This window comes from Aulonocara sp. 'chitande type north' Nkhata Bay, linkage group LG18, assembly GCF_057382095.1.
Source record: "Aulonocara sp. 'chitande type north' Nkhata Bay isolate Kocher_YH1m ecotype deep benthic linkage group LG18, A_spYH_male_GT1.1, whole genome shotgun sequence".
Classification (NCBI taxonomy): Eukaryota; Metazoa; Chordata; class Actinopteri; order Cichliformes; family Cichlidae; genus Aulonocara; species Aulonocara sp. 'chitande type north' Nkhata Bay.
This window is the reverse complement of record NC_141361.1, coordinates 26,261,544-26,279,433: the sequence shown is the minus strand read 5'-3', so window position 1 is coordinate 26,279,433 and position 17,890 is coordinate 26,261,544. Positions and strand designations below refer to the sequence as shown.

Genomic DNA, 17,890 nt, shown 5'->3' with positions numbered 1-17,890 from the left:
GGTTTTCCCGAGGGTAGCTGCATAGAGACCACCCTCGCCAACTTCGTATGGAAACTCAGTCATCTTGTTCTATGAGGATGTCTGAGACGTGGCACAAACAGCTCAGTAGGGTTACTTCTTTTTCTTCAGCTTTCCAGAGTTAAAGAGTTGAAAGATTTGTCTGACAGCACTCAGACCAATAGAAAAGTCCAAGAAACACAGTGATCCATTTTTAGCGTCACATATTTGTAATATCAGCTCAAATCTTGACTGACGTTCATGTGTCATAATATGTTTACAGACACACTCCTGGACTTTGGGTTAAATAATGTGACAGATATTTGAAGTCATGTCAAAGCTGATAACACAGAAAACACCAACACTGGCCTCAGTCCACTCCTTGTAAACTCACATTCACTTTATTCTGTTCCAGCAGATGAATGATTGTAACCTGATCTTTTTCTAGGTAGCGAGTCAATGAGACATGAAAGCTGGCATGCTTTAAGCCCCATATACACGAAAACTAAAAAATAAAGGAAAGATTCTTAGAAATAGCTGTAAGCGACAAACAAAACTTCAGTTCCTGTTAAACATTTTGAGTCTCACAGATAATATCTTACAGTCAGATTGCTATGAAACTAGATTAACTACATCCAGTTTACGTTGGGGGTTTTAAGTGGCATGAATGTCACTTAAAACTGATCCATCTTTTAGATAGACAGATCAACATGGTTACTTGTCATGCCCTAAAGACAGCACTTTTAACTGTCATTAGAATTTGCATGTATTCAGTTGAGCGTTTATACTGATAGAATCAGAGTTGATAGATCATGGATAATAATCTGTGCCTGACGTTCAAACTAGTAGTGTTCAGTGGAGGGGAAAGTGGTGTGGACTTGCTATTATTATTTATAAAAGTTGTGTTTTGAGGCCTCTCACACTTGCTTTGTTAGTTTTCTTCAGCCCGTCACATGGCAGAAACATGAGACCTGGCAATCCTGATAGATCTGACGCTAACTAAACTAAAGCAGTTGTCGCTATGGAATCATTATTACTATTGTTATTATTGCTGGGTGATTTTTATGCCTGGTCGCTACAGGTGTCACTACTTTTCTTGTGGGGTGATGAGAGTCCTTTGGTTTATAAGATTAGATATCTATGGCATTGATAAACTCTGTTTCACAATGAATGACCCGTTTCAACAAGGCATAGACAAGAAACAGACTTTTAACAGACGGGTTTTTAACAGACTGTGTGCTTCTATGCAAATTAGCCCCCCCTCGCTCCGAGAGGGCGTTTGGTTCCTTCCAGCTACCGTGCGATCAATTAAACGGTGAGGATCGTGGAGTAGTCGGCAGCGGCTGGGGGAGTTCTGACCGTACTATAAGGTACGCACAGCCACTTACATTACACGAATTTAATGCTTTATTTCAGTTTCAAGATATTGAGAATTTCTTTGGTTAAATTAATTTTAGTGGTTAATTAAGTAATCGCCATTAAGCTAGCTCATCGTCTTCTGTTGCTACTTGAAGAGAAGTAGTTTTATATTTAAGAGCTCGCGCGCGAGCGAGAAACGATAAAACTTTGGTTCCGTGTCAGTTATCTTTTCACAATAAAGAGATAGCAAAGTGTTTCCCATAGACTCATAAAAACACTTAGAGACAAAACAGGAAAGACAAAGTCAAGTGTTTCGGATGCTTTGAACCGTTTAGAGTGTCCGTTTGTAGCCGGTTTAAATCGGTGTTAATTATGAGTGTGACTCAGTCAAGCAGTGAAGCATCCTGCTTTCCCGTTGAGTGTTGAAGTGTGTTCCTTTTTAGGAATTATCTTGCGATCATGGTTGGGCTTTTATCATCATTGTTTGGGGAAGGGAACAGAAATGCATGGCATTGCTTTGTTCAGTGTACAGTGTCACAGTGGCTGCATTTTAAGCCTCACCATTGAAGTTGTTGCTTTCTCTTGGTTGTAGGTTGTAATAATGCTTTTAAATACTGTAACGTTTCCTTTTTTCATATGAGGTCTATGGGGGCTGACTCGTTTTTATGCTAGCTTCAAGTGGGACATAGAGGAACTGCAGAAACTTACATAAAATATACATATATCTATTGTTTGAGAGCCTCTCTTGTAGATTACTTTTCAGATATGAGTGCACTTTCTGTCTTGTCTCTGATAAAAGAGGGCAGGGGTTCACAGACTTAGAAAGAAAAATATTGGTGATCATTTTGAGAATATAAAATGTGCAGATTACAGTTGTTGTTTTAAGATAAACTGCCACGTTAGTTATACCATCTACAAAACGGCTTGTTTAGCTGAGTTGGCAAAACAAATTGATCTGCCATCTTGTGATAAAACATCCTGTTTAGTGCACACGGGTGTAATCCACGACATTCTTATATCTGTGTGCCAGACTTTTCATTTTATACCAATACACTCTCCCACATATTTTTTTCTCCATCTGATCAGACGCAGTTTTCTGCACCATCTTTTCAGCATCCCTATACTCACCACAGAAATCATTTCCTTCCTTGTTGCTAAAAGTGATTCTGAAGTGCGATTTCACAAGTACAGCAGCCGTGGCACTTTGTTTTGAAACAACAACCGTTACCTCCACATTTTGACTTGTCAAAAGGTGGTGACTATTTCAACAGTTTAAATGTAACGTCACAAAGTGTTTGAAGATTTCCTTCCGCTCATCTGAATCGTTGTCAGTTTCAGCCCCTGAGGGACCCCTGCGTTTAGAGTAGACACTTGTCTGTTGATATTTTAAAATGAGATTGTTCATAAAACAAAACGAGACAAGAAACATTTTATTCGTCCCATATTTAGCAAATCCATTTGTCTGTCTTTTGTGCTGTTTCCAGTTAAATAAGATTTGAGGGATTTGTAAATAATTAGCTTTCTGTTGCATTTTCCATTGTTCAAAAAGTGTTTTATTTATACATTAGTAATCTTAGTAATCGACTGAGTCTCTTTAAAAGTTAGTCATTATGTCTTAAAATGAGGAAAGCACAAAGAGGAAGTTTAATACTTAAGCCATATAACTGTAAAAATCATTTGTTCTGTTAATGCAAATGGAATGAAACTTCCCAAAGGTGTGTATTTTTTTCAGATTTTTTAATTTTCAACATCAGCTCCTTAATAATGTCAATAATATTCACTATACACCAAATTGTTCCTCTTGACTCTATCGTGGCCATTTTTGGCCAATTGAAACCCATTATAACCACCTTTTTTGATTCCTTGTTATTGATAGTACTATATCATGCGATTTAGGTAAAATTTCTTTCATTCTAAACTCAACACATGAAAATTGTAGTTTTTAATGTTTTTTAACAAATTACATCATTTACCCATTTTTGGCCAAGCAAACGATTTCATGTAATATTTCGAGTTTCTAGTAGCGGCCTTTGATGGCCTACCACACTCCAATGGACCAATATAATGAAACAATTTTGACATAGGTTTGATCTTAAGGATCTAATAGGTTGTGTTTGTGCATGACATTGCAGCACAAACATGTATTTGCAAGATAGACTGGAATAAATAATGACGCATCAAACATTACATAGGCTGCAGTGAATTTCTGTGGATGCAGGCTATTGAGCTTTGAGGTTCCCAGACAAACTCAGCTTTGAAGCACATGTTAAAAGAACTTTTACTCTTGTATTTTTCATAAAAAGATACCATACCCAAACTATTAACTCTAGAAACAAAAACAAAAATAAAAAACCCAATCACAGGACATTTTGCAGAGTTCAAAACTGCAGCTGCAGCGCAAACAACAACAAACACTGTTTGTAAACGTGTCCTGGAGTTTATGCAGATGCAGACGTTGTTGTAAGTAAGCCTAACAGCTTCCAGATCATTTATTCTGGCTATATGGCAAGAAGGTCATCACTGCTTCAAGCACTGCCTATATGATCTGGTCAGAGAGCAAGGACACCAAGCAGTCCTCTGTCCTTGAAGAAAAAACATCTGCCCAAGAGGAAGAAACTTACTCTCCAGAAGATGAGGGGACAATCTCCAAAGAGGCTGACTGCATCACCACTGATGATGAGTACTAGCCAGTGCCTGAATCCTCTTCTTTGGGGGAGGATTGGGGTTGGAGGGCATGGAGGTGGAGGTCGAGCAGCTGATGGAAAAGAACATAGGAGCATTTTCTGAGACCGAGGAGCCGGTGACTGAGTGGATCCCTCATGAAAGGAAAACCATGTGGGTCCCACCACTGAAGAGAGACTGCTCTACAATCCAGTACCCACTGGTATCAAACCAGGAGTCACCCTGTATGCAGTTTCCTGCATTAGCAGCCTGAGATCTACTTTTGACCTTTTTATAACAAAGGAGATCTTTTAGCTGCTGTGCACCCTTACAAACCTGCACGGGAGGCCAAGGTGTGAGGACTGGAGGATTATGGATGAAGTAGAGATAAAGCCTACACCAGAATAAAGCAATACATAGCATGTTGAATGACAACACTGGAAGTTCTCAGGAAGTAAAAAAAGGAAAGGGGTTCAGACTCCAACTGACGGAGGAGCTCCGAGGACGACGTCTTTCCTTCGGGCACCTTGGCAGAGGAGCCCCTCAGATGAAAACTGGCACAGGGGAAACAACCCAGAGCTTCCTCCCCAGCTCCTCCAGTTGCAACAGAGGACGATTTTGTTGTCTGTCTTTGGCTTCACCAAAACTACCACAGCAATATCCCACATGCCAAAGCAACGGAGGAATGTGCATTTTGACAGCAACACACAAGGAACCAGCAGTCAGTGATGGGGAATAAAGGATGCGTGAAAGCAAGAAGCAATCCTGGACTACAATAGGCACAAATATTGCTTGGATAACTTAGAGAGGATGCTGGCACCTCGAGTTGTAGAAAGAAAACTAACTGATGGCTGATGGCTCTTTTCTCCAATTTCCTGGATGTCTTGGGATATGATGCCTTTGTCCCGCCGGAAACAACTTCACTGAAGTGGAGGAGTCCTCTACAACCTACAAATGAAGAGTGATCCTGAGAATCAGGGACACATGCTGGTGACCTCAACAACTGCAAGACACCCTTGTCCCTGATTCTCAGCCACTTCTGCCATTGATCTCAAGATACAGTAGTATGAACCAGAGTGTGACCCACATCCCACCAACGAAATGAGAAGAAGGTGCAAAAGGCACACCTCCAGGACTGGAACAGCAGCCCTTTGCACCAGGTGTAGAAAGTGTGCCTACAAAAACCACTCTAATGTGGTTAGTACATCTTGCTGCTAATGAGGATGCACACAGAAGCTCACACTGGAATATAAATTTTGATCATTTTATTGGTCATTTCAGTGGTTATTTGGTCATTAAATTGCCTTTCTGGCCACTAACACACCATGTGTGATTTTCTTTTTGTCCATTCACCCCCCCCCCCCTCCCCCAAACCCCCAAACCCCCAAAGAAAAGATAAATAAATTAAGTAAAAATAAATCATTGTTACTGTTACTGACCTGCAATGATGATAAAAAAAAATATTAGGTTTCACCATTCATATGCTAAAAAATGTCAACTTTATTACTATTTTCCACCAAAAGCGTAGCAATAATACATAATCCGACTGGTATTCAAAGGGTATAATATCTGAATTTGAATTGTATTTTGGTTTTTATGACTAGAAGCGATGCTAATTTAAAAAATCAAGTCAACGAAAGTAGGAAAGTGTTTTAATATATATTAATTTTATAGTATTTTGTAAACATAAACAGGGGGCGGCCATTTTTGGCCACGAACAAGCTGAGAGGGAGTTTTTTTTTATTTTTCTGTCACTGCACAAAAAAACAAAGATGCATAAAACTCATTGATACTTTTAATTATTGCTACGCATCTAACCTCCATCATGGTTAGAAAATAAATCAGTTTGCATGTATTATTTAGAAAAAAATGTGGATTTTATGCTTTTATCCCTATATAAATCATACAAATTATGTGAGTTAACTGGTATTTAAAGGGTTAAAATTATGGAGGAAATCCCTGGGAGGAAAGCTAACCTCTGAAAACAAGCTTTCAGCAATCATTTAAAACTGGTAACAGCATCAGCTGACCTGATAGACTCGAGCACAATTTGTGGTCCAGCAAATGCGTCCATCCACGTACACTTTTCAGTCAGACAGAGGGCAGAGCAGGGTTTTCACCCAGCTGAGATGTGCTCCAGTGCAGTTCTCCAAGATCGAGACTGCAAATTGCTGGAAGTGGATGACGTAAGCGACTTCCGATTGTTGATTGGTCAACAAGTGTTTCAAGGCAGTTGAAGAATGCTCGTATTGACAAATGGAATGTCTTTATTTTTCCAATAGCTGTTGAGCTAAACATGCAGAAACATGCCTTCACGCTGGCGGCTGACTTTTACGTCATCAAAACAGTACAGGCGGGTCAGTAACCCGGAGCTGATTTATTGCTTTCCGGTATCCAGCAGACTGCACACGAGGTGTAAGTCTTGTTTGAGGATCTCTGACGATGGTTTAAGCCAGTAGTACTGACATGAACAACTGTTGCTGAGGCTTTGTGGTGGGTTTCCAACAGCTGCAGAGCGGTCAGAGTAATATCCTTCACACAGGCACTGGGATAGCAGAAGGTATGCCCACCGCGCACCGCCACATGTTGGAGCATAGAGGTGCCGAAAACAAGCACCGTAAATGTTCAGTACTGCAGTGTTGTTGAAATGGGAGCTTTCTTTGTTTAGTGTTGTGAATATTAACTATTTAAGCTACTGCTGAGAGGAGGGGCTGTATGTCTGCCTGTCTGCAGCTATGCAGTATCAACTTGGTAGCTGGAGGCATCACAGGGGGTGCTGTTGGTGTCACTAGTGTTCCAGTTGAAGATCTAATCCAGGGGTCTCAAACTTCAGGCCTCGAGGGCTGGTGTCCTGCAGGTTTTAGATCTCACCCTGGGTCAACACACCTGAATCAAATGATTAGTTCAGTACCAGCCTCTGGAGAACTTCAGGACATGTTGAGGAGGTCATTTAGCCATTTAAATCAGCTGCATTGGATCAAGGACACATCTAAAACCTGCAGGACACCGGCCCTCGAGGCCTGGAGTCCGACACCTGTGATCTAATCCAATTTAGGAATTTATTACTTTCAGTATCAGTCGGTTTTTAAGTGCTAGATGGCTCATTACCAAGGTGTTACACAAAAAAACATCTTGTGACGGGGAAAACCAATGAGCTTTTGCGACACTTTATTGTTGCTAAACATATTGATGTCACTGGTTACAGAAGAATTTATAAACTACTGAAGATTTCAGTGAGCGCTGTTGGGTCCATAATCCGTCAGTGGAAAGAACATAATTTTACCATAAAGCGGTCTTGAGCAGGTGCTCTCTGCAGGATTCTAGAAAGAGACATGCATTACTTAAAGGGAAGCACCTGATCGTGGCCAGTTTCTGCTCCCGATTCAATGCAGGATGTGTTAAATGTTAATAAAGTAAATTAATGACACCTGTAAGTGGTTTTATGGCTTTCCCATAATTAAAAACTGTCCCAGTGATCTGAGATCCTTTTGTGTGCCTGCTGATCAAATAAGCATGTGAGCATTACTGTGAGTGTGCGAGTGGGAAGCCAACCCCGAGCACAACTTTTTCCTCACACTTTCCCAATACAGTTAGTCATATGCTGTGCAGAACCTGATGCATCATAGTGTAGTCTTTCACTTCTGTAACCTCCTGACAAACATTTCTGTCTAATCAGGTCATTTTGTATATTTTTAGACATCCAACGCACCGGCTCTCAGGTGAAATTCAGGGCACGCCGCTTTAGGATTTCATATTTCCTGTTTTAATGGAGTGGAGGCTGCTACATTTCATAATAAAGCTAAATAAATAAAAAGGGTTGTGATACTGAGGCTTTGGTGTGAACACTGAATGGATAAAGTGTGGGCTTTTTATAGTCAGAGCTGTCAGTACGTTGATTATGTTGCCTGTCACTGATTGCCTGCACATTTTGCATTAACACTCTTTTGAAGGTAGTCCTTTCCTGGTGTTAGACAAAGGGACCAATGATGTTGGCTAGTATACAGGATGCAGTGTGTTTATAGTGCATTTATCTTCAGATACCGATTGGTTCCTACAGGTTCAGAAAATCCAAAGGTGTGTGTGCGTGACGTGTGCAGGGAGTTTGCTTGTGAACTTGAAAGTAATGTTTGTCGGAGCAGGCTTACTCTTATTGTCCTTCCTGCACTACCAACCTACCGAAAACTGCCTGCAGTGCAAAAAAAGGGAGGGCGCAAGAGCAGAGATGGTTCATTCAGAAACAAGCAGAAGTCTGCACTGCACACACAGACCAAGAGAGGGAACAGGAAAAACAGGAAAAAAATTCCTACACACATTCTCACTCGGATCCTCCCACAGGTGGTTTGACTACTTCACAGAAGACTGATGCCAGCCTCTGTTGAGTCTTTTGCCTCTTGTCATCTGAAGGAGGGGTCAACGTCAGACAGCAGAGACGCACCGTGCAGTCAAGAAGGAAGTTCAGTATAGGAGAGGAGGCTGTCGCTGGATTCATACGGTGAAACTTTCTTTTGCCGGTAAGTGCTAGAATAATCATTCAGGTCACAGTTGGCCCCCATCTCCTTCTCATTTTGCTTCTGTGCTACAAGACTATTCATACAAGGGGGATAGATTAGGTTGAGAAACTGGCTTAAGGCTGCTGTCTGTCTACTGTATCCTGTAGCAGAATCATCCGTGTAGAGAAAAGTGCACAGTTTCAACTAACACAGGAGTCCTGAAGATTATCTATAAATGTGTAACAGATTAACTGGTTCATCGTTTATGAGAAATGCAACATGTTCTTCTTTACTCTGTGCATGTGAAGGATATATTATCCTTCTGTAAACTTTGCATATAGTTCCTCATTTCCACACGCATCTAAAAAGAGCTACAAGCTCTGACCTCAGCACATGCAAATAGCGCTAAATGGAAATGATTTTTGTTTGTGGCACTGCCTTCAAAGCTCGTGTTAGAACATTGCCTTTGTTAGCTGTGCATTGTTGCACGTCATCCCCTCTCTAGGGAGGCGCAACTCCCTCCATAAACAGATATCTCAAACCTTTAGAATAAATACCCAATAATGTCTCTCCCAGTTATTAAGGCTGAAGCATGTTTTTAATTCTATTGTGATTCGGGTAAACAAACCCTGTAAATTCATGCTAACATGTCACGCACCGTTAAGAACCCTCCCTTTGGCAGGCTTGTAATGAAGACATGAATGCATTCCCTCTTATAAAATATCTGCGAAAAATAATAATAAAAGGAGTGCATCACGCAGGCAGCAAAGTAATAAACTAGATGAAGTGTTAAGCGTTTCTGTGAAGCGTTTTTCATTATTGGGCAGAGAGAAACGAAAGCCATTCGGAGCCACTGACCCCATTAGGCACAGGCCACCCAGTGATGTTTAAAAAGCTCCCCCCCCCCCCCCCCCCCCCCCCCCCCCCGCTTTTAGCCTAGGCCTTGACGGAAGCGAGTTACTCTGTATTGTGCTGCTGAGCTATTCTGACACCGTCCATTGTATCAGTGTTTTCCATGACTCTCAGCGATTTCACTGGGTCTGCACAGTAAACCCCTCCATTATGGACAAGCTTGCATTGCAACATTTGCTGCGTTGGCTTTTGCATTCTTTTCGCTCACACCATGACCCCCAGATTCCCCACCAACACCACCATCTCCCATCGACCACAAACAATCTGCTCTTCAGCTAATGGTGCGACTCTGGGACTTGTACATGTGGGGTTCACGGGGTGATGGCGGGCAAAAAGTATGTTTGCGAAATTTGAATTTGACACGAGAGATGCATCTGCCATGCTTTGCCGCCAAGAAGGACGTTATGCCTTTTGAATGTTTCCGTTTCCTCCTGTCGAAATGCACGGAAGCAGCCTTATTACAGTTTTGCATTTTCTGATTAGTTTTTATTTCATTTAAAATTTTAGTTTTGAATTCAGTTTATTTTCAGTTAGTTTCCAGAGTGGACTTTTATTTTAGTTAACTAAAATGATTTTTCACATCTAGTTGTTGTTTTTAAATGTGGTTCTAGTTGCCTATAATCACCTTACACAGATTTTTTTTTCTAAATTAAACTATATTTAGTTTAATTTATTTTTAATTTATATATAATATAAATTATTATTAATTTATATTTATTAAACTATAAATGCGCTCTCTCTCTTTGCAGAACCAAAAATTAAGTGGGCGAATAATGAGTCGTCTGCTGCTGAGTGACTGAGTGGCTTTCTCCCCCCACCCCGATGGATCACACTTCCCAGCAGCCCCCACTGAGTCTCACCACTGCCTCTGCCTCCTGCTGAATGTTGGAGAGCCTAGGATGGAATACCAAGCAAGTGATGCTCTGAGGCAATCAAACAACACTGTCGACCTCCATTACCTTACCCCCCCTGAACGCACCAACACCTGCTCCGCTGCCGCCTCCTCTCAGACAGGGACCGCAGCCACTAGTTGATCCCATTCCAGGATGTTTCTGAATTTCCGCCGTGTTCGAAAATGCCAGTTGGTGCAGGTGATGACCACCTGCCTTGTGCTCTCTGTGGTGATGGTCTGCTGGCAGCAGCTGGACAACGGCGTCGTCAGCCACGTCAAATCCTATTCCTATCGCTACCTGGTCAACCGGTTCACCTACATCAACAAGAGCCTCACCATCCCCCGAAAGCAAGCCAGAATGTTCAGCAACTTCCAGTACCTTATGGACCACCCCAATAAATGCGTCAGGAAAGATGTTCTCCTCCTCCTCTTTGTCAAAACGTCGCCAGAGAACATTGAAAGGCGAACGGCCATCAGGTCCACCTGGGGGAACGAGACCTACATCCAAAATACCCTGGGGGTGACGGTCAAGGTGGTGTTCGTTCTGGGAGCAGTTCAGACCAAGGAGACGGAGCCTCTGTGGAGCAAGAGGAGTGGCGTTGGTTTTCAGGATCAGCTCATCCAGGAGAATCGTCTCCACGGCGACTTGATCCAGCAAGACTTTTTAGACTCCTTCCACAACCTGACCCTGAAGCTGATCATGCAGTTCCACTGGATGCACAGCCGCTGCCCACACGCCCGCTTCCTCATGACCGCTGACGATGACATCTTCGTCCACATGCCCAACCTGGTGAGCTACCTGCAGGACGTGAGTAGCAGAGGTGTTAAAGACTTCTGGATCGGTCGAGTGCACAGAGGCGCGCCGCCCATCCGCGACAAGGAGAGCAAATACTACGTTTCCTATGAGATGTACCCCTGGGTGACCTACCCAGACTACACAGCTGGGGCTGCGTATGTTGTCTCCAGTGACGTCGCGGAGAAAATCTACCACGCCACGCTGACGCTGAACGCATCCATTTACATAGACGATGTGTTCATGGGCATCTGCGCCAACACCGTGGGTGTGTCACCACAGGAGCACACTTATTTCTCAGGAGAGGGCAAGGCGCCGTATCACCCATGTATCTACGCAAAGATGATGACATCACATGGACACATAGAAGACATTCACGCCGTTTGGAAGGCAGCAACGCACCCTCAGGTGAAGCAGCAGGTCTCCGGATTCTTAGGGGATCTGTACTGCACCGCTGTGAAAATGGCTCTGCTTTGTAAACCCTACTATTTCAACACCTACCCCTGCAAAGCAGCCTTTTCCTAGTATTACTCAACACTTTGTGCGTATCATCAGACTGTGAGTGCGAATGTGTCACACTGTAGATCATGAGCACATGCTGAGAATATTACCTCGGTCCTTTCAGTCGGACAGTCACGTTGAAGTGTTGTGTTCGAGACCCGGCGATTTGTGTCACTGTGGGTGTGAGATCAGTGTGTTTAGAGTTCAAACAATAGATTCTCATTCACAGCACAGTGTTTCAAAAGTCCTTCAATGTTCACACATCGCCGCAATTAAAACTCAGTAGTGGTGCAAATGACAAGACAACATCCTCATTGTCCTACTGTGAAATGTGAGGCTTAAATAAACGAGCCATGGTTATTAAAATTGACTGACTTATCTGTGAAAACGGAAGTGATTCATTTGGGTGATGACAATGATGTGTGAAACACCTAATCGAACAGACCTGTGACGCTTCCTCTCTACTTTTGCACTGGGGGAAAAAAAAAGACATTTGACTCACATTTGTAAAAATGTGTGTTATTTGTTTTTCGTTTGGGTTTTTTAAAATCAGAATGAAGACTGCACTCTGTTGCTGGTGAAGAACTTGAGAGTTTGTGTAAAAGGGAAACAAGGTCTGAGGAAACCTCAAGCCAGCCTTTTGAAGTACTGAAAGGTTTGTTTCCCCTGCTTTGCATTTCTCCAAAGTGCTTGTGTGGGTTTTTCGCGCCATACTAAAGATATTCAGGTCAGGTGGTTTGTAAACCCTTTGTGTGCCCCCTGTTCAGTACATATCTGTGGGACTGAGGCATAGCGGCACATAGTAATTCATGTATCTCACTTCAACAGATACAACAGTGTCATACCATCACAAAGATTGGCAATCAAGCCAAACCTGGTTCAAGTTTTAAAGAGTTGTAGCAGTGACTCAGCGTTGTCTGATACAATTTGACATATATGGGGAAAAAAACAACTTATTTGCTCGTTTTAAAAACAAAAACAAAAAAACAACAACAACAAATTTCCCTGGATGTATGATGTGGATGATAAATGTGGCCAGCATGTAAGAAACGAGTTACGAGTTAATGGAAAATCCTACCAGCAGCAGACTTTTGCACTTTGACTGCATATTTCAAAAAAGGTGATATGAATCTAAAGATGATGTTCGCTCATAAACATCTCCAGAGCATATTTTATTATCACTCTGCTGTCTGGTTTGTGCTTGTGTGAAAAACAAAGTGAAACTTCAGAACTTCAACTCTCACTCTCTATGTAAAAAGTTTAATGAATTAAATTGATTGAATTGAATGAATTAAATTACTTTTTTTTTTTTTTTTTTTTTAAACAATTTGTTTTTAGTTGAAGCGGTTTATTCGCGCATCATCTCGCACCTACAGCTGTTAATGGAGGCCATAATGTATCTGCTTTACTTTACTTTACTTTACTTTACTTTAACTGCCATCAGTTATGGTGGGAAGCTGTCAACCACAATGCAGAACGTTGCATTCAGACTGAGCAACGCAGCAAGTGTGCTGTCGAAACCTTGTGGTTTTTCCTGTGTTAAAATAAAAAGGTTCCCGAAACAGGCGTCCGTCTGACGCCACAGTCAGATCGACGGCACTGAGGCCAAAACATTTTTAACCTTTCATTTAATGAAAGCAGGGATTATGTTTTAATCAGTAAGAGATGCATACGCCTCCATTAATATACTCTTTGCCTTAAAGTTTTTCTATAACAAAAAACCCAAAGGAGCTACTACACACGCAGACTGGAAGGCTCACTTGCTTCATGCTCCCCTCTTGGTTAAAATTGCTAAATTGTTTCCATTTCTTCTTTCCTGCAGCTGTATTTTGAATAAAAAATATTTTAAAAACTTCCCTTTTGAATATTGAATTGAAGTTTTATTTTTTTTTTTAACTTAGAACGCAAAACACTAGGCTCTCTGGATTTGACTTGATATTACGCAGTCAGCACAGGTGATGAACATGCCACCCTCTGCTCCCTTTACTTGGCCTCACTGGAAACTGTCTGCATACATATTTATTGCACCTCGTTCCTGAAATCCGACGTCGCCTGGATTAACTGTTCTAGAAACAGATGCTCCGTTTCCGAGGCAACTTGTAAAGGGAGAGCAGGATTTAGGAGCGTCCAGAAAACGGTTCCAGCTGTCTGCATCTGTCTGGCAGTAATTGAGTTTAGGAAAAAAACGACTTCTGTGTCCATTTGAAGCTGTAAATATGAAGTTGTGTTCAAATGCAAATTAGAAAAGTGGGATATGTCACATAAAGTGTGGAGCTGTTTACTTTGACTGTAAGCAGAAGCCGGTTGTTTGTTCTCGGCTTGACTCAAGTCATCATTTCTGGGAATTGTCCCGCGAGGAGTTAACTGTTGACTTTAGTCATCAGAAGCTATTGTCAGGTCCCAAGAGGCAAATTTGGAAAATAATTGTGTTGACAGAGGAGAGTTCCTAAAAATAGGCACCGACTGTGCTGATTAGCGCACCCGAGCAACCCTGAGGGGGCGATAGGGAGTTAAATACAGCTAATTAAAAAAATACTATAAATATGTGCAGCCTGTTCAGAAACTGCTCACACAAAGCAGGTCATGCAAACACAATCAGGAAACCGATAACAGGATAATGAGTTCAAGATTCAAGAGCTGTTGAGGGGAGTCTAAAGTCTGCGTAAGTCCTCTTGTGTCCAGATCTTTGATTGTTCACTCCGTCGGGTTACCCGACTAGTCTGGGGTGAAACGGTGTTTTCTAAATTAAAAACAGATGTTGTGGACAACAAGCATGATGAAGAGATTTGCTTCCTTCTGCTTCACTCTTAAAACTCTCACAAAACCACCGGCTGGCATGACGTGGACACTGATCAGTGATTTGATCAGAAATGCTGTTTTATTTTTCTGCCTTTTATAATGGCTTGCTTGGAAATAAAGAGTTAAGCACTTTTGTTCCATCCTTTTCTACTTAAGTGCTTTCTATTTAACATTCACTCTCCGATGGACTCTTTGATGTGTTCATTGGAGAGTGAATGAGAGGGGTTCTTTGGTATGCAGACTGGAGCAGCCAGGAATCAAACCTCGGATCTTCCCATTAGTAGATGACCTCTAAATGTTTTGGAGAGTACAAATTTCAGTCTTCGTAATTCCCTCTGCGCACACAAACAGCACACTTAAAATGAAGTCGCCTGCAGCAGTTTGGTCATAAATCGTTCTGCGTTCAGCAAATGACAAACGTGCTCAAACAGGTGGAGATCAGTGGATTGACCTTGGTTAGAGGTTTGGGTATGAAAATGTGTCAAGTCTCTCGCTTGGCTTGGTGTAAAACGGGACATTTTGCACGTCATACAACTCTTCGTCTGTATAACATTTACGCAAATTCACAGGTGTGAAGAAACAAAGTATCACATTTAAGCTGTATTTTTAGGTATCATTTTCTTTTTTTTTTATTAAAGAAAAAAAGAAAGAAAAATATTTATTTTTCTGACCTTTTACTTTCACTCACTACATGTTTACATAAATGACCTAACTTTCTACGCTTTACATTTTTAAATCAAGCTCATTATTTTGGGCTCAAAGGTATAATTTATAACGTTTATACCGGGCTGGAGCGAGCGCATGCCGCTAGTGCTTCTGAAGAGGAGGAAGCACAAAGGGAGTAACATTTTTATTTTTTAAGTGTGAGGTCATTTTAAAAGTAGCGTTTCTATGGGCTCAACAAACACCAGCAAACACACAAACTGTCTGTGTGCAGTTTGTGTGTTTGCAGTGTGTCGCAAGCTAAAGGTCCAGCTGCTGTATTTCACAGGGAGACAAAAGAGTGTGAGATAAGTTGACTCAGAGATGGAGAAAGAGAAGTTAGGTTTCTCAGTGGTATTTGATAAACTGCAGATTTAAAGATTGCATGTAATGTAATCATTTTAATCACATATTGGATCTGTACATGACGTGTTTTGATAAAATATGTATATATTTTCATATTGTGAAAAATTCTGCAAAACAAACTAAGCTAACTCTGTGTTATTCAAGTGTTGCATGAAAATACTGGGTGGTTTAGTGCAGGAGAAATAGGTTAGTTTGCAGTATTGTGGTGAGTTTGACGCTCTGTGTTGGACTAATGCACAGAGGCTGTGGTGCTCAGGATCAATGTTGGGTTACATCAACTGCAGCAGAGATGAATTTGCATTTAAGCTCATGATGCTTTGATTCAGAAAGATTGGAGCTGAGCACATTCATTGGAATTGGTTAGACTTGAATGACATTTGTATTCTCACGTGCTTATATTGTATTATTAATATTGTTATTATTTTTTATTATAACATGTTTACAAATAGTTGGTTTATACCAAAAACAGTTGGTTTGAAAAAGAAAACAACAGGTTGTAGTGCAGGAGACAGAAATTCAGATAAATGGTCTCCACAGTGTGAGCTCAGCCTACTCTGTACTCTTCAATTCATAGTTTACGGGTTGATCACAGAGTGTTATTCCAGACGTTGAGGCTTCTAAGGGTTTTTTTGTGTCTGATGTGCTGTTCAAGTAAAGAAGTAATGAAATTTCTTACTTAGAATTTTTAAATAAAATATTATAATATATAGAGAAAATTACTTTTACTTTAGTCTTTGTCAGTCTGGTCCCATTTGATCGGCCTTAATGGGCCCATTTATTAAAACTGGTATAACCTCAATGTCCACGTGGCAGTGAGACAACTGTCTTTACAAAGTGTACTCTCTGGTTTTGTATTTCTTGGGTTTTCCTAACCTGTGTCTGCAGCTAACACGTTGCTTTGATCGCTCCTGTGGTTCCTGCTATCTCTCTGTTTGACTTTTTTTGGCTGTTTTTGTGGTCTATATAGAGTCTATTTCACTTGCATTATGAGCTCCATATGCAGTGGGTTTGCATGCAAATGGAAGACTAACAATCAACTCCAGCCTCTTCCTGTATAACTGACTAGCTTACACATACCGGCACACAAAACACGAGTAGGGGAGACCGGGGATAGTTGTAACATTTTTGACATTTCTGTCTGTAAATTGGAGCTCTTTTAAGGCAGTGGAATCAAAATGTAATGCAAAGCATTTACATGTCTCGGCTATTAAATAGTGCAGCTATTTTCTCTGCAGCACAATTACCCATTGCATGGTATGGTCTCAAACACAAAGAGTGAAATGTTACAATTAACCCCATAGTCTGGGTTAGTTGTAACATATCCTGGGGTGAAATGTAACACAATGAAATAAGGGTACTAACAAAACATTAACATGTAATCTTTGTTTATTCAACACATGAATGCACTTAGAGCCATTTATGTGTGTGTGTGTGTGTGTGTGTGTGTGTGTGTGTGTGTGTGTGTGTGTGTGTGTGTGTGTGTGTGTGTGTGTGTGTGTGTGTGTGTGTGTGACAGAATGCAGAAATCTAGCTTTTGAACATATTCAAGTTGTGGAATTTTCTGCAACTGAATATTTCATTAATTTTGGTTGGTCTTCCTTGAGTTTGGCCTCATTGGCTCAGTGGGCATCATAACCTACAACTCTTGCACCAATTTTGAACATAACAATGAAGCTGAACAAATGTAGTTGTGCACCAGCATCGCAATTCCATTACTTTTTATCATGGCTTACCTTGGTGTGGTTTGCAGAGTGCTTCAGAAAGATGAGGAAATCTGTTTCTTGCACCCATCCTGATTTATTTCCACTACCAGTATTTCCTACTGGTCCATCTCTGACACAGTGGTCTGCATAATGTATGTGTGGGAACACAAACAGTGGAGGAATTGTGTTGCCAATGGCATTAACCACATATACAAATGCGACCAGTGAACCTCTCTCTGCTGATGTCGTTGCCCCAACTTGTTTAATATAAGTTAAAGTAATAGTGTGGTAAGTTGTAACATCTATCGCTATGGAGAGCATCCTCACACAGAACATGACATCGTGGTTTGGGAACAGCTGTGTGAAGGACCAAAAAGCTCTCCAGAGAGTGATCCGTACAGCAGAACGCTGCTGCAGGATTGCTCTCCCCCCGCTTCAGGACACCTACACCAGGAGATGCCGGACTAGAGCAGCGCAGATACTGAAGGACCCGTCCCATCCTGGCAACAAACTGTTCCAACTTCTGCAATCTGGTAGAAGGTTCCGCATCTTCCGGGCAAGGACAGAGAGACTCAAGAGGAGCTTCTATCCCCAAGCCATCCGTGCCCTAAACACACACACCCGCCCTCTCACATCATCTATAATTGACTGAGACAGGACTCTCTTCCAGACACTCTAAACCAAGGCACAATGTACATTTCAATTCCTTTAATTT

At 41.4% G+C, this 17,890-nt stretch overlaps 1 protein-coding gene across 2 annotated transcripts; it reads left to right on the top strand.

Annotated features, from left to right (window-relative positions):
* Window positions 1-1,186: 1,186 nt before the first annotated feature.
* Window positions 1,187-11,983, top strand: LOC147308737 (lactosylceramide 1,3-N-acetyl-beta-D-glucosaminyltransferase A-like). Of its 2 annotated transcripts, none has more exons than XM_086272548.1 (3): window positions 1,187-1,367; window positions 8,353-8,528; window positions 10,169-11,983. In XM_086272548.1, the coding sequence occupies exon 3, from the start codon at window positions 10,466-10,468 to the stop codon at window positions 11,627-11,629; it is 1,164 nt and encodes a 387-aa protein (XP_086128674.1). In that variant the 5' UTR covers window positions 1,187-1,367; window positions 8,353-8,528; window positions 10,169-10,465; the 3' UTR covers window positions 11,630-11,983. The 2 variants fall into 2 exon arrangements, with proteins under 2 accessions (XP_086128674.1, XP_086128675.1); XM_086272549.1 differs by having other exon boundaries at window positions 1,254-1,367; window positions 8,422-8,528.
* The last annotated feature ends 5,907 nt before the right edge of the window (window positions 11,984-17,890 follow it).

Bases quoted from the DNA above. Each gene is read 5' to 3' on its own strand.
- LOC147308737 (XM_086272548.1), top strand. From the start codon at position 10,466: ATGTTTCTGAATTTCCGCCGTGTTCGAAAATGCCAGTTGGTGCAGGTG.